Here is a 24,422-nt window from a genome sequence, read left to right as displayed (position 1 = left end):
TTGTCACCCCCCCCCCTTCAAAATTGGCCCGAAAAATCAGGGGGCAAAAAAAATATTTTTACAATAAACTTCAAAATTTCAATGAAAATTCAAGGGCAACCAGCTGAAATCAAATTAAAATACATTCTTCTACGTTAAAAATCATTTTTAGCATGTTTGGGTTTATTAAAAAATCTTAAGATTTTTTGAAAATTTTCGATGCAAAATCTTTTTTTTTCGATACAATTTTTGTTTTTGTCAGATCTTAGATTTTTTGAAAACTAATGATTGCAAAACAACTGAACTAGTGTAAAATGCATTTTAAAACACTTTTTTCATTTAAATGTGAAGATTATGGCTTGTTATTTAAATTTTTATATTTTTTTTATTTTTTTGCCCCCCCCCTTGATTTCGGCCAGGGCCGAGGGACAAAAACTTTTTTTAAATGTTTGCATCGGCCTTATCAATTTAAAAAAATACAAGAAAATCCGAAAACAGAGAAAAACTGTTCCAATACTTAGATATTCAGCAAACTAATGATTGCAAAACAACTGGGTAGATGTAAAATGCATCTTAAAACGCTATTTCCATTGAAATGTAGATACCATGCTTATTATTTAAATTTTAATTATTTTTATTCCCCTCCCCCTCGACTTTGGCGAGAGTTGAGGAACATAAACTTTAAAAAATATTTGCAGCGGCCTAACTTATTTTGATATTTTTTTCTAGTTATTAGGCGGGTACAAATTTTATTTAAAGTTTATGTTATTTTATTTAAGTTTAAGCTGACCAGAAAAATCAAGAAAAAAACATGTTTTTTACAAATGCCTTTAATTTTTTTGTGGAAATTTTAGTACAATCAGCTAAAATCAATTTAAAATGCGTTTTCTTGCGTTTGGAATCACTTTTTGCATGTTTGAGTTGATTTAAAAATCTTTTGATTTTTTGAAAATTTACGATGTTTAAGTTTTTTTTTCGCTAAAATTTGTGTTTTGGACATATCTTTCATTTTTTTGTAAATTATTGATTGCAAAACAACTGAATTAGTGTAAAAGGCATTTTAAACACTTTTACCATACAAATGCTGAAACTATGGCTTGTTATTTCAATATTTATATTTTTTCCTGCACCGCCCCCCCCCCCTTCCTCGACCTTTGCATCGGCCTTAGCTTATTGTGAAATTTGAATGTTTGCTTGGTTCCAAACAAATATTAACATTGGCTGACCGTTTACAAACATTGTTCAACATTTGTAAATTTGTAAAATTTAACAGAGACTAGGCAAACCATGCAAGCGAGCAAATAATCAAAATAGTAAATCTGATTAAAATAATTTAAGTAAAAAATAATGGGTTGTGGACACTTGAAAAAAGTAATACATAATCTTGGTTACCTTGCAAGTGCCAATAAAAAAATTTCAGTTTTTGTATAAGTTTTGACATAAAGACATAAAGACCACATTAGCAACTGCGGGTGGGCACCTATGCTTATGCTTATGCTTAAGTTTTGACATATAGACCACATTTCAAGGTTAAAATAATATCCTTGATAAAATTGGTCAACATTTTGTCACTTTTTACGCGGCGCTCACACGTACTCCGTGTAAAATGAGTGTCAAACTAAAAAGTGACCCCGTTCGGTTGACAACAGTTGGTGTCAAACCATCGGGGTTTGAGTGTATATCAAAATTTGTGATGACACCAAGATACTTTTTTTAACAAATTATTGATTTCCTTGGGGGGTTTATCAATAATAAAAAAAAACTATGTATTTTTTAAAGTTTTGTTTGTAATAATAAAGACGGTTAGCTAAGTTTGTTTGTTAGATATTGATATTTAAGTAAAACTAAAATTTATCAATGTGAGGAAGTCACCAACCTTAGGGTCGATTAAGTAACTTTTTTAAATCGAATCAATTAAAATTGTGTTTTTTTTCTGGATTGTATTTTCCTAGAAAGGAATTTTAAAAAAATAATACATATAAATTTATATTTAAAATAAAAAAGAAATAGTTCCCTGTACTCTAACGCTGTGTGCAAATGTGCTCCACCGAACTTGTCCTAATCTAATCTAATCTAATCTAACACAAACGCAGCCAGTCCGATGAAAGCATGCTGGAAAGTCTTGTGATTAGATTACGCCCCAAGCACTTTTCTTGTCAACATTAATAATTGCACTACATCCGAGAACACCCGAAAATGTAATACAAAAATTAAAACGGCCAGCCCTACTGCGTTGTGTTTACCGCAGAGAGGATTCTGAGAACGGATCACATTTCACAGAATCTACAGGGGAGGAAGGATGCGTGGACATACCGTACCAAACGCTCCGGATCAGTTTTGATGTGGTGTGTTTTGTGAGTGAATTTTTTTGTAAGTGTCGTGAGTTTTTGCAATTCGATCATATATGGTATGGGGGATAATAAGATAAAGAACAAGGAATAGGGTAAGGAATTATATGGAAATTTGATCATATCGTGCTTGCCATTTCATTAGGGCACATAACTTTTTTAACCAAGAGTGTGTCCCTTTCACACCTAGTGTAAACTGTCATTTGAGTGGAAGGGATACACTATTGTTTACAAAAGTTATGTGCCCTTTTGAAATGTTAGGCTCCATATATGGTATGGGGGAATGGTAAGATAAACAAAAATGAATAGAATAAGGAATGATATGAAGATTAAAATAAATTATATAGTGAACAAATAAATACATATAAGCAGTAAATTTAAAGATGATTCCAGGAAGCTGTAAAATGCATAACTATTTTTAAAAGTACAATCACTCCAGATGGTTCCATTGCTGATTTTTTAAGTGTCATGGGTTTATGTAATTTTATCGTATATGATTTGGAGGAAAAGTAGGAAAAAGGAAAGGGAATAGGATAAGGAATTATATATAAATATAAATAAATTATATGGAGTATAGATAAATATAGATATAGACAAATATAAGCAGTAAGTTTAAAGATGGTTCAAGGAAGCTGTAAAATGAATAATATAATTCAAAGCACAATGCTCCAAATGGTTCCATATGCTGATTTTTTTGAAAAATACATAAGAGCAATAAATTTAAAGATGATTCCTGGAAGCTTTAAACTAAGAAACTATAATTTGTTTTCGTTAGTTGATGCAATTTGATCGTATGGTATTGGAGGATGGTAGGATTGAAAAGAATTGTATGAAGAATAATATGAAAATATAAAATCATGAAGTGAATGAATAAATCATAAAAGCAGTTCATTTAAAATGATTCCACTGTCCATGTTCGCATAAAAGCCCATATTCAAAAAAAGCAAGCTGAGAAAAACGCGTTTGAAGTTTGTCCCTCACATGTGTTACGTGTTAAGTTTTCGCACAAAAACTGGATTTCCTCCTGATTTATAGGAAAAAGTACTGAATGTTGTAGGTTTTTCTGAAAGGGACGCGATGTTGAACCAAACTTCATCAAAAACTCAAAAGATAAAAAATACACATGGGACATTTATGCGATCAGGGGTAGTCCAGGAAGTTGTAAAATAAAAAAAACTTTAATTTAATAATAAATCAGTTCCATATGAAAGTTAAACAAACAAAAATAAATACAATAAAAGTGCCTCGACTTGGCTCATAATCGTAGTGGCCCCGCTTAACTTTCATATGGAAGTGCTATTCAGCAGTATGGAAATTAAAATAAATTATATACTATAAATTTTACAAGGGTAGAGAGTACGGATGGACAAAGTAAATGCTGTTAGCCAAGCATTCAACCGATTGACGAAAAATTTCCTATCAAGTGGCTAGAAAAACTGCAACTCAGAAAAAGCAAAAAAAAAAAAACGTAGATAAATAATGTGGGATCAAGATTGCGCTGTTCCTGTATCACTGTCAGATGTGAGTGCCGTGAGTACCGTTGCGCATTATGTGAATGGTAAATTGAGTGACACACATAGAAGGGAGGAGGGAGGTCTCTTCGATCTGTCAAACTCTCGCATGTTAAACTCACAAAGCAGGGCGCCACTCTTCGGAGTTCGGAGCTGGACTCACATAAAGAGAGGCAAACACATTTCCAATCGGAAAACAGTAGGCTGTTTAGAGGGGTCACAGGCCCAAACAACCTGGAGCGGACTCACCGGAAACTTGGGCACACTAAAATACTGGCTGGTCACGTCGTCAATGATGGATGATGATGATGATGACGACGCTGCAACAGCATCTACTTGAAGAAGCCATTCACACGTCCGTCATCGTCGTACCAAAAAACCACTCACAGCACTCTTTCTCTTTAAACTTTCACTCTCGGAGAGAAGAATTCTGCCGAAAAAAAAAAAACTTTCACGCAGAACCGCCAAATAAATCGCTCGAAAAACACAATAAACCAAACTATTTTACAAAAACTTCACCATCCCGAAGTAGATCTCATCACTATCTCCCAGATTAACGATGTATCTGGCCTTAAAACACCGAAAAACATCACAAAATAGTCACACTTATTTCCGACGAAGTAAAACGCGACCGATGCCAACATGGCTGCCGAACTCCCTCAAATGTGCTCCACCGAACTTGTCCGAGCAAAAAACACTTCACTTTCCTTCCGTTCTGTTTTGGTTTTCCTGGGGTCTCACGCTAGCGAGAGCTTTCCCCTCATATGCATGTGACTTTCACAACCATGAAAACGTCGACGCCTTCGTCCGTGGGGACAAACCTTGTGTTTGAGTGTGTGAGAGTGTGTCTATAAGTAGAAGGGCGCAGAGAGTACATCTTATCGACTGTATACGAGCTTGTTGAAAGTCAATTTGCAGTCATCGAGCAGTGGTGTCGGTGGGTGTGTGTTTGTGTGCTGAATACATTTTTAATATGAAACAACACAGAAACTGAAGAGGTTAGGGGGGTGAAAAGGACAGTCACTCTGTGTTTGGTTTCAGTAGCTTTTTGAGAGAACTTTGAAGGTGCCTTGTTGATACTCTCAACACAAAACAAAAACAGTGCGCAACTGACTGTCAAATGCGGTACGGTGGTGTGCGTGCGCTCTTGTTAGGACCGAAGTTGTATTTTTCAAACATAGGACATCGTACCCTCCAATTGGTAAGCAACAAAGGCAAGAGGTGAGGTGCCACACTCGTTGTTATCCCATGTTAAGGTGAGTTCGAGAGTTCAGCCGGGATTCAGCTTGGTCTATCCACGAAGGAGCCGTTCCCGCGCTTGAACACTAATACGGCTTCAGTATAAGATGTCAATTTGTATACAAACTGGCGAGGAGTGCGCGAAGGACTACGGGGAAGATGAAGAAGCGAGTGATAATCAGATTGGGAGCGTTCGGAACAATGGTGCATAATAACGTATCGTTTTATGGTGCTGCGACAAGGCAAGAGACATCGTCGTCGGGTCGTGTCATGAAGAGTTCAAGCTCGGGGAAAAGAGATCTCAATATTCCAGCATCCAGCGACGACGGCAGCACTTGATTGCTTCATCACGTCGGAATGACGGCATTACCGAGACAAGTGGTGTCATTGTCGTTTGGTACACCCAAATCGAGGGCTTCGGTCGTCATTCGCGAATTTAAGCGTCGATTGCCAGAGTTTCTGCCTGGAGTTGGACTACTTCTGTTTGGGTGTATTTTAAGGGTAGCAAAGACTAGTACTTACACATCACTTTCAGGTCCACGGTGTTGCTCGCGCCGTCCCCCTCGACGTTGGACGCAATGCAGGTGTAGTTGCCGGCCTGGTGCCGCGTGACGGCCTGCAGTGCCAGCGCCGTGCTGCTCATTATCACGCCCGTCTTGGAGTTGTGCTGAACGACTTGGTCCTGAAAAAGGAGAGACGACAGACAAAATAGGCGTGGGTTCAAATTAATTTGTTTGCGTTGTAAATTGTGTGAAATTGTCCTGTTCTAAGTCGAGTCTCGTTCCTATCGTTGATTGAAAGATTTTTAGTATTCATCAGGAAAAGACTCCAAAATATTTGAAGGCGTAACCACCGAATCGGAATCTGAACTTCAACATAATAACTAAACTAAAAGCTGATAAAACAAATCAAAAACTGCCTTCAAACCCTCATCAAGTGTTTACCACAAGTGGCTGCGCCGTAAGAAAATAGTCATCCCAAAGTCTGGCAAGTGACATTTATGCAAACGACGAAGTGGCTGTGGATAAACTCCCACGCCCCCCGTCTTGACGTACTTGAAGAAGTTGGCTCCCCTTGAAAGTGACTCCCTCGCTCTTTTTTTTACAGCGATGATGCCCCACGCGTGAAAACAGTAGCAAATTTACAAATAACATCCGCCCTGTCCCATCTTCTAACCGTTCCCTTGGTGTGTCGCGTGGCGGAAAATGCTTTTCGCGACGAGCGAGGGAAAGTCAGTGTAACTGAAAAATAATTTTCTTTCAATTTTCCTCCCTCCATCGCGCTTTTAATGAAGCACTTTCCCGTTTGCCATGTTTTTGTATTTTTGTTTGTTTGTGTGTGTATGTTTTGGTACACAAAAACACACGTACATTAGCTTCTTCTTTGTTGGGAGCTTCTTTGACATGGTGTAGGCTCGGTTGAGAATTTAAATACATAGGGTGTACCGCCATTTTTTTTTCTAGTCGGAGAGGTCATGTTGTACAACTTATATTCTACGATATATTTTTTTTTGTTCTTGTTTTATGTCTCGTGCATAAATAAGGCTACCAACTCTTGCTTAGCAGAAACCCGTACACTTAGCTGGTTTGACCCCGGGCCAAATGATTGCCAAATGAGTTGCTACTCCGTTATTGACAGATCAGCTGAAGTTTAACAATTCATTTCTGTTAGTAGGGTAAGGTATTTAAATTCGATGCCTCCCAAGCTACGATGCTATGGGGAGGACTTAAGGGGTAACATACATGTAGAAAATCACAAAATTTAAAATTTATTGAATCCACTAAAAAGAAGATTTTCAATCACTCCTGAAAGTTTCATGAAGATATTACATGATTAAACTGAGTTAGAGACGATTTTAGCTCAACATTTTGCCGTGCCTTAGCGAACTTTCTGAACGTTTTTATCGAAACACCGAGTTGATTTACGGCTGCCACAATATCTCGAAATGGGATGGCCCAAATCGGCTAAAATTTGGGATGAAGACTCTCAAGACATATCCCGTGTGCATGACGAAGCCCGATTTTGAAATTTGGCTTTTTTTAAAATACAAAATTCAAAAATTGACGAATTTTTACATGAAAAACACAAAAATATTTTTATGATACAATGATACAACCAAATGTCTTCAAATTTGTTTTGATGATAGATGAAAAGGTATATCGTTATGCCCCGAAAACAGATTTCAAATAAAATTAAGTGTGTGCTCACACCAACCTCTGACTTTTTTTTCGATTTACATGCATGTAACCCCTTAACACATATATACCCGACGACGAGCCCTCCGAGCTACGATGCTGTGGGAAGGTATTTTGCAGCACATAAACACTAGACTGGCTCGTCGTTACATAGAATATTTAAAAAATGATCAAATCAAACCAGAACATGTTTTTTGTATGCCTTTTGGGCCTCAAAACAACCCCCTAAAACTTGGGAGCGATTGGTTGCGTCCACAATTTGCGCAAAGCATTTCATTTTTTTTATGGGAATCAGCCCCTCTTTTTTACATTTTTATTTTCCATAAAAATTTTCAAACCAGCACAATAGCGTTTAAATTGAGAAAATTCTCTAAAACATTCTCCAAAAAAGTATTGTGCTATCTTGATCCTGTCAAAAGATACAGCGTCCTCAAAACTGGTATAAAACTTGTTTTTTGCTCGAAAATCACGTTTTAGACCAGTTTTGAGCACGCTGTATCTTTTGACAGGAGCAAGACAGCACAATACTTTCTTCGGGAATGTTTAAGAGAATTTTCTTAGTGAAAAATAAAAATGTGGAAAATCAAAATGTAAAAAGAAGATTTATCCATATATTCCCATACAAAATTGAAATGCATTGCGCAAAGTGTGGACGCAACCAATAGCTGCCAAATTTTGGGGAGTTGTTTAGGTGCCTAAAAATAACCGAAAAAAAATGTTTTGAAAAATTGACCATCTCGAGCCATCCTCATAAACACTCGCGCATTTTGATATCTAATATAAAAAAAATTGCACCATGATAAAATCGACGACCCAAACGTCAGCTTGCCTTTCGACCAACGATGATATAGAAAGGACTTGTGACTTGCAGAAGATTTAATCGATATGAACATTTAACGATATATGCATTTATCTCCACGACGCCGTGCCTTTCGATCAACGATGATATAGGAAGGACTTCCTAAAAACACAGAAAAATTAGAATCACAAACGCAGTAGACAAATGAGACATTTTCGTATATCCTAAAAAAACACGCACACACAAAAGCACCGGATATTTATATCACAAACATTGTTCCCATTCACAGAAAAAAAATCTGGTAATATAACATCTGGAAAGGGGTACATCTTTTATGTCAGAAAAAATGTGTAATTTTACCACTATTCTGGTGTAATGTCGCATTTTCAGTCTAAATTGACGTAAAACAACATCATTAAAGAGGTTATATTCAACCTTCAAAAATTACACCTTCCAAATTTACACTTTTTTTGCTGTGTCGCTCACCTGTGTTTTTAGAACAATAAACGAGCAGAACTCATCCGACGGCGTGCCTTCCGATCAAAAAACTGAGAAAATTACGAACAATCGCAAAGAAAACTTAGCGTCCCCATTTCCAGCCCTATTTCTTCAAAAAATATAAAAAAATCAAACTCAAAGGTTCCAACGACTTCAAACGACCCGTGCGCAAAAATCTACTTTATTCAACTTGTTGTCAATAGTAGTTTATGCAACAAGTGAAAAAAAAAAAGATTTTTTCAGCACGAGTCGTACATACATATAAATACGACGAGTGCTGAAAAAATCAAGTTTTGCAACGAGTTCCATACCAAGTTCCATACAACATTTTTTGCAATTTCGAAAAACACCCTATGAGTGGAATCATAAGTCAAATGTTCAAGTATTTTGCCAACAAACCGTTTAAATAAAAAAATGTTGTAAAGTATGACTTTTTGAAACAAATGCTGAAAAGTTAAACTTTTCAGCATCCATTTCAGTACTGAAAAGTAGAACTTTTAAGCATTTATTTTGAAAAGAGTAACTATTCGACTCTGTTATTTTTGGTACAGAAAAGTAGGTTTTTTCATCGTTCAAGAATGGCAGGAAAAGAGAGTAGTTTCACGACGGAATTGCAAAACTACTATTTTGGAATCGCAAAAAATGATGTAGGAAACTCAATGCAAACATTTGTTTTTTCAGCACTCGTCGTAATCGTAAATGTAAATGTACGAGTCGTGACTGCTTTTTGGGTCGCTATAATAATATAAAGTTTTTTTTCAGATTTTTTTTTTTAAACAGTGAATCTTAACCCTTTACAACCCAACCACACCTTAAGACGGGCTTCGATTTAAAAAATCTCCAAAAATCCGTTTTTTACCAATTTTTGATCTTTGAAAAGCATTGGAAAGAAGAACTCTTGAAATTCAAAAAAAAAAAATGGATTGGAAGTTTAACTTGTTTTATGTGACTTTGCCAATGTTTTTGAAAATGTAATTTAGGTTCCTCAGAATGAACTTGTACTACAAATGTTTGTTGTACTGTTTTAGTAGTTTAAGTGTAGATTTGGTGATAATTATGAGATAAACCTTTTTTTTGCAAAGACCTGTACATTTTTAGGGAATGGTTCATTCTGGAGAATGGGATATAGAAAGCACAATGAGTGAAAAATCCTTTAAGAAAGAAGGTTAACAATCTGAAAAAAAAACAGTAGTCACCCTGCTGGAAGACATCGCGCACCCAAGAGTGAAAACAAAAAGACCAACACCATCTCGGTGTACAAGTGAAAGCTTTCGAAAGTCATTACAAGCAAGGGGGGTTGTTTTAAAGCGTATACGCACACAGACTTTTTCAAACAGGTCGAGAGGGTGGTGGGTGTTGGGGGAGAAAATGTGTTTCTTCCTGACACGGAAGGCGGATACATTAAATGAAATAAAAGTCTTTTGGCTCGGGATCATAAAAATGTTTAGATAAACATACATCCCGTTACAGGCTGGCTGGCAGTTTTTGAAAAAGGTTGTGGCATGGGGGGTGGAAATCTGATGAATGTTTTGAACTTTATTGGTATGTTTCCGTGTTTCTTTATATGGTCTTGACAGCAGTTCAACCTTTTTTAATTAACCGCTACAGGTCAGACGAACAGCGAGAGATGTGGGTGGTTAAAGCTGTAAAGGGTGCCATTTTGATTTATTGAAGCAATTTAAGTTTATTGTTGATGAACGATTTTGTTTTTTTTTTTTAGTTTTATCCATTGAATTGTTGCAGGTCAGTACAGTTTTACAGCCTCACTTTCATGATGAGAACGTACAAACTACAAAACAGAAAATATTCACCTACTTTTTCACATCCGACTGAATCCAGGAACATGTGTTAGCAATTACCCACCAAGTGAACCTTTCCAGAAGAACTTTGCACTTTACTCAATCCTCAATTAATTACCACCTCACAGTCCCGTTTGGCCCCAACTCACTTCCAAAAGAAATTAAACATCACTTTGCCTCTGGTGGTGAAAAAAATAAGTGCCTTCACGCAAAAAATTGCCCAACAAACATCCGGTCGTTCGAGGAAAATTTGACCGAACAAAATAAATCAATTTATATTTTTGCAAAATGAGTTTTTTTCCCTTTTGTGAAGTTTTAACTAAAAATAATTATATATTCAAAATGAATTGTTTTTAACTGTGCCAACGCCCAACTGCGAAATTTCCGGCCCGTAATGATCGAAAAACATTTCGGCACTAATAACAATTAATCTTTGTACTACTTGCCTTTTGCTGCCGGACCGTTCTCGTTCAGTTCTTTTTGAGTTTCTTACGGAGGGGCCACTTCATGCGGCCAAATGGGCGCCCGTAGCAGCAGTAGCTTCCAGCCGGGACCACATTGCTAATGGATTTTTTTTTTCCGTCGGTTTAATTTTTGCGCCATTAAACTGCCCTCGAATGGGGATGGGGGCAGGCAATCGGAGTGAATTTATTTCTGTATATTATTTTTTACAGTATTATTCCAAATTTAATAAAATCAGGTTACTTATTTTAAAATGTTATTTTTTGGGATTGAATTTGTTTATAAAAATAGGCAAGGATTTTTTTTTTCAAAATGAATCATAAACAGCTTTCAATCTCGAAAACCTTTTTTTAATATCTTCCATTCATATCTACAAAACTATTAAAGCCAAATAAATCTTTTTTTAACTGTCAGCCATAATTCATTCACGATCAACCACTTTCTGCACCAGATTTTTCAAGATATTATTTTCTGCACATGTTGAATTTTTTTTAATCAAAATAAATGAGCTGAACACGAAATCGAAAAATAAATAAATAAGTATTTTTTTTTAAAGTTAGTTTAACCTATTTTCAGTTCAAAAAATAAAAAAAAAATCATCTTTTTTCAATAAACTTTTAAATTAATTCATAACTTCACTCCCTATCCTATCATAAATGTTAGATTTGTCTGCAAGATTTTTCATAAGTTTTTATTAGTACCAGTTTTTATTTAGTACCAAAAAAAAAAAAATAAAACCATCCACATTACCGACCCCCGGGTATTTTGTGGTCTCTATTGCAAGTTTCTGCTCGAACCTAGGAGTCCGAAGGCTTGAATGGGGAGAGCACCCAAACCTCTTTCTAGTACCAGGCCCATTTTTTTAATTTATGACTTGCCAACCCTATTTTTGAGCCAAACTTAAGTTAATTTTTTTAATCAAATGCAACAACAGTAAGGACTGGCCCAGCAGGGCCATCAAACCTATGAAAAGCGGAAAGGATAAACACATATATGAGCTTGACATTTCGGTCAAGAAGGTTTCCCATATGTGCTGCATATTTCAGGGTGTAATATTACATACACGGTAAAAAATGTGTAAATTTGGAAGGTGTTATTTTCGAATGCTGAATATTACCTCTTTCACGATGTAATATTACCTCAATTTAGACTGAAAAAGTGACATTACTCCAGAAAAGTGGCAAAATTACACATTTTCAGAAGTAAATTTCCACATTTTTTTCTGACATAAAAGATGTACCTCTTCCCAGATGTAATATTACCATGATTTTTTTAACTGTATAGTATTTATTTATTTTGTATTTATTTTACACCTTTTAAACGCTGCTGGATTACTACTTTTTTTCTGTGTAGGAAATTTCAGTAAAAAAAAGGTACCGTCAGTGGGGGTGACATTGGGTCAAAGTGATTTTTACGGATTTTACCATTTCTCAGGTTCTTCTCAATGAAACTAAATTCTGTTAAAACGATTGTGTAGGGGACATCTTAAGATGACATTGCTGAAAAAATCTAGTTCCTAGAACAAATCCTTTTTTATTGGCAGCTGTCTAAAGTTGAGGTACGTTTTTAGTCAACAATGTCCTCTCGAAAAATCATTTTTCTAATATTTTTGTTGGATTTGCTCGAAAACTACCCAAATGTTTGAAAATATCTACTTCAAAAATTGTAGCATGTCAATACGATTTCCTCGAACAAGAAACACTGTTGGATGAATTGTTTTTACCATATCGTTGTATTTGAGCATCATTTTAGTTTCATTTGACCCAATGTCAGCCGCTCTAAGGGGTGTGATTGGGTCAATTTTCAAACTATTGGCATTTAAGGTACACAGAAAAAAAACATGGTAATATTACATCTGGGAAGGGGTACATCTTTTATGTCAGGAAAAATGTGTAATTTTACCTATGAAAATGTGTAATTTTACTGCTTTTCTGGTGTAATGTCACTTTTTCAGTCTCAATTGAGGTAAAATTACATCATAAAAGTGGTAATATTCAATCCTCCAAAATTACATTATTTTTTACTGTGTAGTGTTCATCAAATTCCACCATATTTTGGGATCTAAGAACAAATCTACGTTGAAAGGTATTCGATGTCATTTAAACTGTTTTTTTATAACGAAATTACGAGAGGTGTATTGTTTTTTACCCATAATCACCCCCACTGACGGTACGTGGAAACATTTTATTTTGTTTGGATTTTTATCCTTTAAGGTAAAATTCAAAAAAATTAGATGTTTTTATTCGATTTTTTCTGAAAAGTTTTAAGACTGGTGCAAATTTTATTTAAAGTTTTTGTCATCACACCCTTCAAAGCAAAAAAAAAATTTAAAAAAAATCAAAAGTGCAATGGAAATTTAAGTGCAATCAGCTTAAATTGATTTAAAATGCATTCCCCTGAGTTTAGAATCATTTCTAGCATGTTTGGGTTGATTTAAACATCTCTTGAATTTAATAAAAATCGATGTTTACTATCGCAAAACGATTTATTTCGCTTTTTTCTGTTTTCGTCAAATCTTTTTTTTTTTTAAACTAATGATTGCAAAATAACTGAACTAGTGTAAAATGCATTTTAAAACACTTTTTGCATTCAAATGTTGAGATTTTGGCTTGTTATTAAAATTTGTATTTTTTTTCTGCTCTCCCCTTCGACCACGGCCAGAGCCGAGAGACAAAAACTTTGAAAAGTCGGCCAATGGACAAAAAGACATATTTTGCCCTAAAATTTGGGATGATGCAAAAGAAATATTTTTTCCAAATGCGATTTTAGAAAAAAAAAAAAAGATATTGTCAACCGCTACATATCCTTGTGACCTTGTTGGTTATCAGATCAAATCAAAATCGAAAACAATGTCTAACATATTTAAAAAAAATCATTTTAAAATGTAAAATGAAACTTGCAATCGAAAACGACTCTTATTGTTTTGTTTGATAAATTACCCATTTTTAAGTTATTAGCACTTCAAAGAGAACATTTTCGAAAAAATACAGTTTGCTGCAGTTTAAAACTACTTTTTGGAGCAGAAGCATCCTTGCAATACATATTTTTAAAAAAGCTCAGAAATTTTCTACAACTTTCTTTTTTCAACTTTTTTGATGCTGAATACAGCTTTACAGTTAAAATTTGGTTGAAAATAAGTTTCTGAGTGTCACCTAATAAACTATAATTTCTCGGTTCACGCTTTCTCGAAAAAAAAAATGATTTTTATTAAAAACTGTTAACGCTTTGGGTAAGGCAGTTTTACACATAAAATAGACACTTTTACTTTTAGTGATTTTTTTGGTTGTAAATTTTTGCTCGAGGGACCCCTTAGATTCCATTTTCTGGTGATAATTTTACAATATTCGTGTACCTGAGACAATTTCATAATAGAAACATGCATGAAAGTGTTTATTTTCATCCATTTTAACCCTTTAAAAAAATTAAGTTAAAGAAAAATAAGAAGCTGCTGTCATCTGGTATCTTTGAAAACAAATTTAATTTTCAATAAATGTGAATCGAAGATGTTTTTAACTTTATTTTTTGCAATTCCGTCGTGAAACTACTTACTTTTCCTGTCATTCTTGAACGACGAAATAGCCTACTTTTCTGTACCAAAAATAACAGAATCGAATAGCAACACTTTTCAAAATAAATGCTGAAAAGTTCTACTTTTCAGCACTCAAATGGGTGCTGAAAAGTTGAACTTTTCAGCACTTGTTTTGAAAAGTAACACTTTTCAACATTTTTTGATTTAAACGATTTATTGACAAAATACATGAAAATTTGGCTTAAAATTTCACTCAGTGTGTGTGTTTTGGAATTGCAAAAAATGTTGTATGGAACTCGTTGCAAAACTTGATGTTTTCAGCACTCTTCGTATTTATCCAACTCGGTGAACCTCGTTGGATAAATGTACGACTCGTGCTGAAAAAATCCTCTTTTTGCAACTTGTTGCATAAACTACTATTTTAAAATGGTTAAAGTGCATGAAAATAAACATTTTTATGCATGTTTCTATTGTAAAATTGTCTCAGGAACATGAATATGATACAATTATCACCAGAAAATGGAATCTTAGGAGTCATCGAGCATGAATTTACAAATAAAAAAAAAATCACTAAAAGTAAAAGTGTCTATTTTATGTGTGAAACTGCCTTACCCAAAGTGTTATCAGTCTCAGATGGTAGTTCCAGATGTCCCCTACAAGCTCCAGGTCGAATCGAGTTAATATCTGGATGGAACACTTTTTTATTAGAGTTTGAAAGTTTTGCTATTTTGCATTAAATTGCTAATAACTTGCTTTAGATTTTATCAATTGGGATACTTCACCCCGCATTTTGTTGGATTTTTTAAGCCCTTTCAGATGCATTTTGAATTTTTAATATTTATGAGCAATTCTCTACCAAAACCGGAAATGGATTTTATTTGTATTTTTTGATTTTGCTCAAACTTTGTGGGGGCCTTCCCTATACCAAAATATGCTATTTTGTGTCATTGGTTCACCCATACAAGTCTCCATACAATTTTGGCAGCTGTCCATACAAAAATGGTATGTGAATATTCAAACAGCTGTTTGAGTGAATTTTTTGATCAATTTGGTGTCTTCGGCAAAGTTGTAGGTATTGTTGAGGACTTTTGAGAAAAAAAATAGGAACACGGAAAAAAAATTTGAGGATTTTTTTATCAACTTTTTTTTACTAAAACTCAATTTCCCAAAATACGTATTTTTTGATTTTCGAGATTTTTTGATATGTTTTAGGGGACAAAAATCCGCAACTTTTGAGCCATAGAGAAACATGGTCAAAAAATCTGTCGCCGAGTTATGAATTTTTGAAAAAATAGTGATTTTTGGAAAAAATCGAAGTTTCATGCAAAACAAGTTTCACATTATTTTTTAATGCAAAATTGAATTTGCAATCGAAAAGTACTTTACATATTTTTTGATAAAGGGCTCCGTTTTCTAGATATAGCCACCGAAAGTTTGATTTTAGCGAAATATTTGCAGTTTTTCAATTTTTAAAAATAGTGACCATGAGTGACCATTTCTAAAAATATATTTTTTGAAAAGTTCAGAAAATTTGCTATAAAATTGTCTAAGAGACATTGAAGATTGGACCTTTGGTTGCTGAGATACAGCGGCTTAAAGAAAAAGAAACACGAAAATTAAAGTTTTCTAAGTCTCACCCAAACAGCCCACCATTTTCTAATGACGATATCTCAACAACTAATGGTCCGATTTTCAATGTTAATATATGAAACATTCGTGAAATTTTCCGATCTTTTCGAAAAAATATTATGAAAATTTTCAAATCAAAACTAACATTTTAAATGGGCGTAATATTCAATGTTTGGCCAATGTCAAAAAATATATTTTTAGAAATGGTCACTCATGGTCACTATTTTTAAAAATTGAAAAACTGCAAATATTTCGCTAAAATCAAACTTTTGGGTGCTATATCTAAAAAACGGAGCCGTTTATCAAAAAATATGTTAAGAACTTTTCGATTGCAAATTCAATTTTGCATTAAAAAATAATGTCAAACTTGTTTTTGCATGAAACTTCAAAAATCACTATTTTTTCAAAAATTCATAACTCGGCGGCAGATTTTGTGACCATGTTTCTCTATGGCTCAAAAGTTGCGGATTTTTGTCCCCTAAAACATATCAAAAAATCTCGAAAATCAAAAAATACGTATTTTGGGAAATTGAGTTTTAGTGAAAAAAAAGTTGATAAAAAAATCCTCAAATTTTTTTTTCCGTGTTCCTATTTTTTTCTCAATAGTCCTCAACAATACCTACAACTTTGCCGAAGACACCAAATTGATCAGAAAATTCACTCAAAAGTTACAGCTGTTTGAATATTTACATACCATTTTTGTATGGACAGCTGCCAAAATTGTATGGAGACTTGTATGGGTGAACCAATGACACAAAATAGCATATTTGGTCATAGGGAAGGCCCCCACAAAGTTTGAGTCAAATCGAAAAATAAAAAAAATAAAAATGGTCGAAATCGGCCGATTTCGTAGAGAGTTGCTCTTAAGACGTTTTTGAACCATACAACTTTGTGTCCCGATCTGCCCCACCTCTCGTTTAACTAGAATGCTTATATTTTGGCCACCTGCTTGTACAAACAATCCCTGAAAATTTAAGGCAGATTGGTGAGGTCCAAACGACGTCCCATACAAAGGAGTATGCCCTGTTCGTGGACTCGCTCTTAAAAGTGAATTTTAAAAATAACCTCACTAACTGTTACTATTTAAAAGTCACACTGAAACTGTAAGATGTAACGAGATTCGTTAAAAAAAACCTCTTCAATCCCCATTGCAAAGAAGTGGTTCTCCTGCTCACAAGGGGTGGAAAAGCTCGTGCAACAACCCACTTTTCGTGCTTTTCATTCCCGACATCCCGCGCAAAGTGCACGCGGCCAAGTGTTGAAGTGAGCAGCCATAAAATAAAGTATGTCAACAATTAACACTGCCACCGGCCACAGTCACTGACTGGTTCTTTTTGTAGCCTCCACCGGGAGGTTGGGTTAGATTCTTGGCCTTTCTGTACGAGGACCGAAAAAAAAGAAGGCTGCTTCCTACGCGAAAAAAACGGGACCTAAATTTAGTGTCATTTCTGGTGGAGAAACGCTCGAGGCCGGTTTTTCGAGGAAAAGTACACACAAAAACGGAAATGCAATTTCCCGACAGAACTAGTTCGTCCTCCCGTCTTTCCCGGAGCTGAGAAAAAACTACAGCAATACTTTGTACTTTTATTTCATCTCTCTCTCGGGTCGGGCGAACGGAAACAACTTTTGCATCCCGTGTAATTGCGGCCATTTGCAATTGCCTGGCTGCGTTTCCTGCTCCGGGTTTTTTCCCACTGTTGAACGGCTTGCCTTCGAGGACGGTTTCCGTCTTGCCTTTCAGCGAAGAAATCAGCAGTTTTTTTTAGTTTTGCCAAAAGTCGTTGGTGAAATAAGGCAAGTGAACAATCTTTTGGGCAATTAGTTTTTGCGTCACATAATTGGCACAGTTTCAGTGCAACTTGTTCCGCTTTGGACAAATTTGTGGTACGTTGAAATTTCGACTGTATTGTCAAATATTCTACTACACGATACACAACTTGACATTTTTTAAGTTAATGTTGTTGAAAGCTTAAGTTTCAACAAGGTTTGACAGATTTGGACTCTCTGAACATGAAATTGTTAATTTCGGTTATAAATGCTATTGAATTATCTTGAGCAACCATGCGCACCCACGAGGTGACGCAAATATGGGGGTCACATGGCTGCCTAAAATGCTTCCCAATTAAATTTACAATTTTATTTAATGGCAGAGAATAAACTAAAATTTAATTCGTTCGATTAGAGCGTGTTCAGGCAGTCCAAATCAATCATACCTTGACTAAACTGTAGCGTTTACTGGCATCCACTTCAATATGATATGATGTTCTCAGCACACAAGAAGTTAACTTGAAAACTATTTGAAACATTAAAAAGGCACAAACTATTCAAAAGCATCATGTCAAACTTGACGAAAACGAAACAAAAAGTTAAATTCCAACATTTCCAAACATTTCAAGAACTGCTCGAAATAAAAGCAACTCCGATATTTAATTATGTGCATTCCATGAAACCATCAACATTCAAAAATATCTCCTTCTCCTCCCTTTGTACCACCTAACTGCGCTGCTTTCAAGTTTGGCCATCATTTTCGGGAAAAAAAGCGAGCGCTCTCACTAACCTGATTTGCATCTGAATGATGGTCAAATTAAAAATTCATTTGCCGGTAGAACTCGCGCGCGCGAGCGCCATGAAAACTTGCAGGCAGCAGACAGTGCCAGCATAAAGTGACCAGAAAAGCGGAAAAGTGAGACGCTTTTCCAGTTTAGAGCACCGTCGCTCAAAGGATGATTAATTCACCTATGGTAAGGAGAGTGTTGATGCGTTTTGAAAATAGTAATAATTCTATCTCGCGAGACTTTGTCATCGTTGCCTGTGATTCTTATAAAAACATATGTTGTAAAAGTACAACAGAAAACCTTGCGCCGAAATCACATTTCTTCACCATAATTTTGCCTCTCCTTTCGCACTGACGCTTGTTAGTGGCCGTAATTTCTAATTATGAATTCAAACTGGACTTGTTTCGCAGCACTCGGTGCTGAATTCATTAGGTGGGTCGATATTTGCTGCAAGCATGGGATCGCTGAAGCTTTTGCTGCCTCTTATATGTGTTTTGTAAATTTTTAAAACATTTGTAATACTATTTTTTCAACTTCGCAGATTGAATTTAATATCCCTATGTTTTCAAAAAGGCATTCTGTTGAAGATTTCCCTTTTCCAGCAGATACAATCACAGCCCAAATTGTCCCACACACTATAGCGTGACAACGATCTGCTGCGGTCGATAGCGGCTTCCGAAACAAGGGGGACATTAGATTTTACTGTGATGGCCATAATGGGCTCGAATCCGCAGTGACCCTTGGTCGGCTGGAGTAGTGCTCCCTGGAGGGTTTTCCCTGGTTGAAGTCGGGGCCTTCTGGAAACATTTTACATTTTTTCATGTAACGGGCAAAATGTTTTTTTTTGTTTTTTTTTTTTCATTTGGTTTTGATTCGAGCAGATTAGGAAGAAAACTTCAAGGATAATATTATTTTAAATAAAAAACATAAAAATATTTTTGTGTTTTCGAGAAAAAAAAAATCCAATTCATCAATATTGATGCCGGGCAAAAATCTTGCAAGAATAATACGACTTAACGCCTGGAGAATAGCGAAGTTATTTGCAATACAATTTGTTTTGACTCATATTCATGCAATATTGTATCACAGCAATTTCATTTGAAAAAAGCCTAAGCCGAGAAAAAAAGTTTTCCGATCAGGCAAAACATTTTTCTGGGGGCTCCTTGTCCAAAATAATTAGACTCGTATTTTTTTGTTTTGCCATTAGGGTGAACTACACAGAAAAAAATAATGTAAATTTGGAAGCTGTCATTTTGGAAGGTTGAATATTACCTCTTTTATGATGTAATTTTACCTCAATTTAGACTGAAAAATCGACATTACACCAGAAAAGTGGTAAAATTGCACATTTCCAGAGGTAAAATTACACCTTTTTTCTGACATAAAAGATGTACCCAGGGTTGCCACAAATACAGATTTATCTGTATTTTAAAGATTTTTGAGGTAATGAGGTCATACAGAATCTGTATATAAAGAAATACAGATTTTAAGAAAAACATACAGATATACAGATTTTCCCGATTTTTTATTAAAATTAAATAATTTTAATTCTTTAAATGTTTTTTTTTTTAATTGCTGGATGAGCCCACACATTAAATTTTAGATTGTATGCATTAAAAAACTATTAAGAATATTTTGCTTTTTGAAAAAAATGTTTAAAAATGTCAATACAGATTCCAAATACAGATTTTCGTCCCCCTGATACAGATATACAGATTTTAGACCCTCAAAAATACAGAATCAAATGTGGCAACCCTGGATGTACCCCTTCCCAGATGTAATATTACCAAGATTTTTTTTTCTGTGTACATCTTGCTAGGTTGGTTCGAAAATGGCATTTTTCGCAAAAATAGTAAGAAGTTCCAAAAATCAAGCTTAATATTTGAAAAAGTCCTATGAAAACTTAAAATGGCGTTTTGACCGTGTCTGGACCAAAAAGCCTATGTCTGAAAATATTGTTATCGGATTCCTCGGAAAATTTCACATAACTTATCAAAAAGTTGGCGATGTCGAACCGTACGTCTACAAAATATAATTTTTTGAAACGCGAATGACGAAATCGGCAGAAAAAAACCATTTTCACTAAAACTGCCATAACTTCAAAATTTTAGCGATGACCTATACATCGATGCTTGTGCGCTCTCTTATACTAACTGACATTTTGGTGGTTACGAGGAAATCGATTTTTTAACTTTGAATAACTGTTTCTGGGAAACTAGTCGACAAACAATTGTCCTAATAATTTTAAAGTATGATCCTGACATAACTTAAACATATGGTAAAATATGAAAACTTTTGAAACGCAAAAAAAAATTTGGCAGAGAAATTACGAAAAAAAATCATGCTTGCAATTAGCACAAGTGTGTCTTGAACAGTGATTTGTATGAGTTAGCACAAACGTGCACAGGGCGAATTTTGCAGTTGAGCTAAAATGCTTCTTCGATGGCAGAGTCGTGTATACTTCCAACGTGGCATTTGGTACAAAAGTGCGCAAAGTCATTTTATTGTAAAAATAGTAGTTATTTGTTGTTTCAATGTTTTTTTGCGTATTAACTTTGAATTGTTGTTAGTTAAGGAACATTCATCTCAACAATGCTTTTTTAATAGACTTGTTTATCATTAAATTTATTGTGAAAATTGTAGTTTTCGAGAGCAACTACCGTCAAAACTTGAATTTTATGAAGAAAAACTCAGTGAAGTGTGAGGTTTCATAAATATAAGTATAATAATCCATGAAATAGCTTCAATAAGACCAACTATGACGAAAACCGAATAGTTCTACGCTTACAAACAGAAGAAAATGATTTTGTAAAAACTTTGAGCCAGTTTATTTTATTTCCATCATGTCATACGACCTTTTCAGAAATGCAAGATATTCAGGACACAAACCATAGAATTGTTATGGTAGATTGCAGTTAGAACAAGTGTGTCTCTTGCAATGAATTCTTGGTTTGTATCGAATAGAACAAAAGTGCTCCAAAAAAAAAATCAATACTAAGTCTTTGAACATGGACGACCCCTACAGTTGTGCTAAGTGTGCACAACTACGTGAATGATGTTGTTACGTGTTTTTTTTTGGTTTGGACGATCCCTGCAGTTGTGCCAAATGTGCACAACTTCTTGAAGGGTGTTTGAGTTGGATATTTGGGTTAGGTTAAGTGTGCAATTAATTAGTGGATGTTGTTGTTACGTAGTTTTTTTTGGATTGGACGATCCCTGCAGTTGTGCTAAATGTGCACAACTTCTTGAAGGGTGTTTGAGTTGGATATTTGGGTTATGTTAAGTGTGCCATTGGTTAGTGTATGTTGTTGTTACGTAGGTTTTTGTTTGGACGACCCCTGCAATTGTGCTAAGTGTGCACAACAAGAGTTCTCAAATGAACCGGTTAGGCTAGGTTCACCTATTGGTTCGGCTTAAACTTCCCTTTGTGGTTCAATCCTGGTTCAGTGAACCATGGACCATTCGTTACACCGCAACATTCGTTACACCGCAACATTCGTTACACCGTAACATTCGTTACACCGTAGTATGGTTACACCGTAACATTCTTTACACCGCATCATTCGTTACACCGTAACATTCGTTACACCGTAACATTCTTTACACCGTAACATTCGTTACACCGTAACATTCTTTACACCGTAACATTCGTAACACCGTAACATTCATTTCATCGTAACATTCGTTACACCGTAACATTCGTTACACCGTAACATTCGTTACACCGCATCATTCGTAACACCGAAATATTTGTTACACCGTAACATTCGTTAAACCGTAACATTCGTTACACCGTAACATTCATTTCACCGTAACATTTGTTACGCCGTAACATTCGTTACACCGCATCATCCGTTACATCGTAACATTCGATACACCGTAACATTCGTTACACCGTAACATTCGTTACACCGTGACATTCGTTACACCGTAACATTCGTTACACCGTAGTATGGTTACACCGTAACATTCTTTACACCGCATCATTCGTTACACCGTGATATTCGTTACACCGTAACATTCTTTACACCGTAACATTTGTTACACCGTAACATTCGTTACACCGTAACATTCATTTCATCGTAACATTCGTTACACCGTAACATTCGTTACACCGCATCATTCGTTACACCGTAATATTTGTTACACCGTAACATTCGTTAAACCGTAACATTCGTTACACCGTAACATTTGTTACACCGTAACAATCGATACACCGTAACATTCGTTACACCGTGATATTCGTTACACCGTAGTATGGGTACACCGTAACATTCTTTACACCGCATCATTCGTTACACCGTGACATTCGTTACACCGTAACATTCTTTACACCGTAACATTTGTTACACCGTAACATTCGTTACACCTTAACATTCGTTACACCTTAACATTCGTTACACCGTAACATTCGTTACACCGCATCATTCGTTACAACGTAACATTCGTTACACCGTAACATTCATTAAACCGTAACATTCGTTAAACCGTAACATTCGTTACACCGTAACATTCATTTCACCGTAACATTTGTTACGCCGTAACATTCGTTACACCGCATCATCCGTTACATCGTAACATTCGATACACCGTAACATTCGTTACACCGTAACATTCGTTACACCGTGACATTCGTTACACCGTAACATTCGTTACACCGTAGTATGGTTACACCGTAACATTCTTTACACCGCATCATTCGTTACACCGTGATATTCGTCACACCGTAACATTCTTTACACCGTAACATTTGTTACACCGTAACATTCGTTACACCGTAACATTCATTTCATTGTAACATTCGTTACACCGTAACATTCGTTACACCGCATCATTCGTTACACCGTAATATTTGTTACACCGTAACATTCGTTAAACCGTAACATTCGTTACACCGTAACATTTGTTACACCGTAACAATCGATACACCGTAACATTCGTTACACCGTGATATTCGTTACACCGTAGTATGGTTACACCGTAACATTCTTTACACCGCATCATTCGTTACACCGTGACATTCGTTACACCGTAACATTCTTTACACCGTAACATTTGTTACACCGTAACATTCGTTACACCGTAACATTAGTTACACCGCAGCATACGTTTCACAGTAAAATTCATTGCACCGTAACTTTCGTTACACCGTAAAATTCCTTACACCGTGACATTCTTTACACCGCATCATTCGTTACACCGTAACAACATCATATTCACCAATATCACACTTAGCCTAACCCAAATATCCAATTTAAAACATTTTTAAGTCGTTGTGCACACTTAGCACAATTGCAGGGGTCATCAATCCAAAAACTACGTAACGATAACATTCACCTACCAATGTCACACTTAGCTTAACTCAGGGGTCATCCAATTAAAATAAAACTCTGCCACTAAATAATTATTTGACACAGTTCGTCTAACTTACAACTTCTTCACGTATCCAAATGTGCACACTTGTGCTAATTGCCTTCAAAATAGTGCTCCATAATATTGCTCAAACTAGTAAGGACACCTGGCAATTTACCATAATATTATAGTATAATCGTATTTTTATGGATTTGCGTGTTTTCAAAAGGTCAAGCCATGATGAAAAATAAGAGAGCACATCCATGATGCGTTCGAAAATGTCAGTTAGTACAAATGGTTGCAGGGCGATATCTCCGCGTAGGAAACGAATTTTTCAGATCTCTTAGAAGCGTTTTGTAGGGAATTTAATTAGCTAGAAGATGCCATCATTAACTCATTTTAGCCCAAAAGTCAGTTAGTACATCAGAGCACAGAGGCATCGACATGTTAAGATACCACAATTTTTGTAATTAAAATACGCAACTTTTGGTATGCCGTTTTATTTTTTCATACGACTTTTTGAAATG

The 24,422-nt window shown here is 35.4% G+C and overlaps 1 protein-coding gene across 1 annotated transcript in view; it reads right to left on the bottom strand.

The window, feature by feature from the left end:
* LOC6046522 (synaptogenesis protein syg-2) overlaps window positions 1-24,422 on the bottom strand; it is a 587,979-nt gene that overhangs the window by 124,851 nt on the left and 438,706 nt on the right. The window contains exon 11 of the mRNA XM_038265832.1: window positions 5,600-5,759. Within this exon, the coding sequence (XP_038121760.1) occupies window positions 5,600-5,759 (160 nt within the window). The remainder of the gene's footprint in view (window positions 1-5,599; window positions 5,760-24,422) is intronic.

Source organism: Culex quinquefasciatus, chromosome 3, assembly GCF_015732765.1.
Source record: "Culex quinquefasciatus strain JHB chromosome 3, VPISU_Cqui_1.0_pri_paternal, whole genome shotgun sequence".
Classification (NCBI taxonomy): Eukaryota; Metazoa; Arthropoda; class Insecta; order Diptera; family Culicidae; genus Culex; species Culex quinquefasciatus.
The sequence above is the reverse complement of the archived record's forward strand: the minus strand, read 5'-3'. Positions and strand labels throughout refer to the sequence as shown.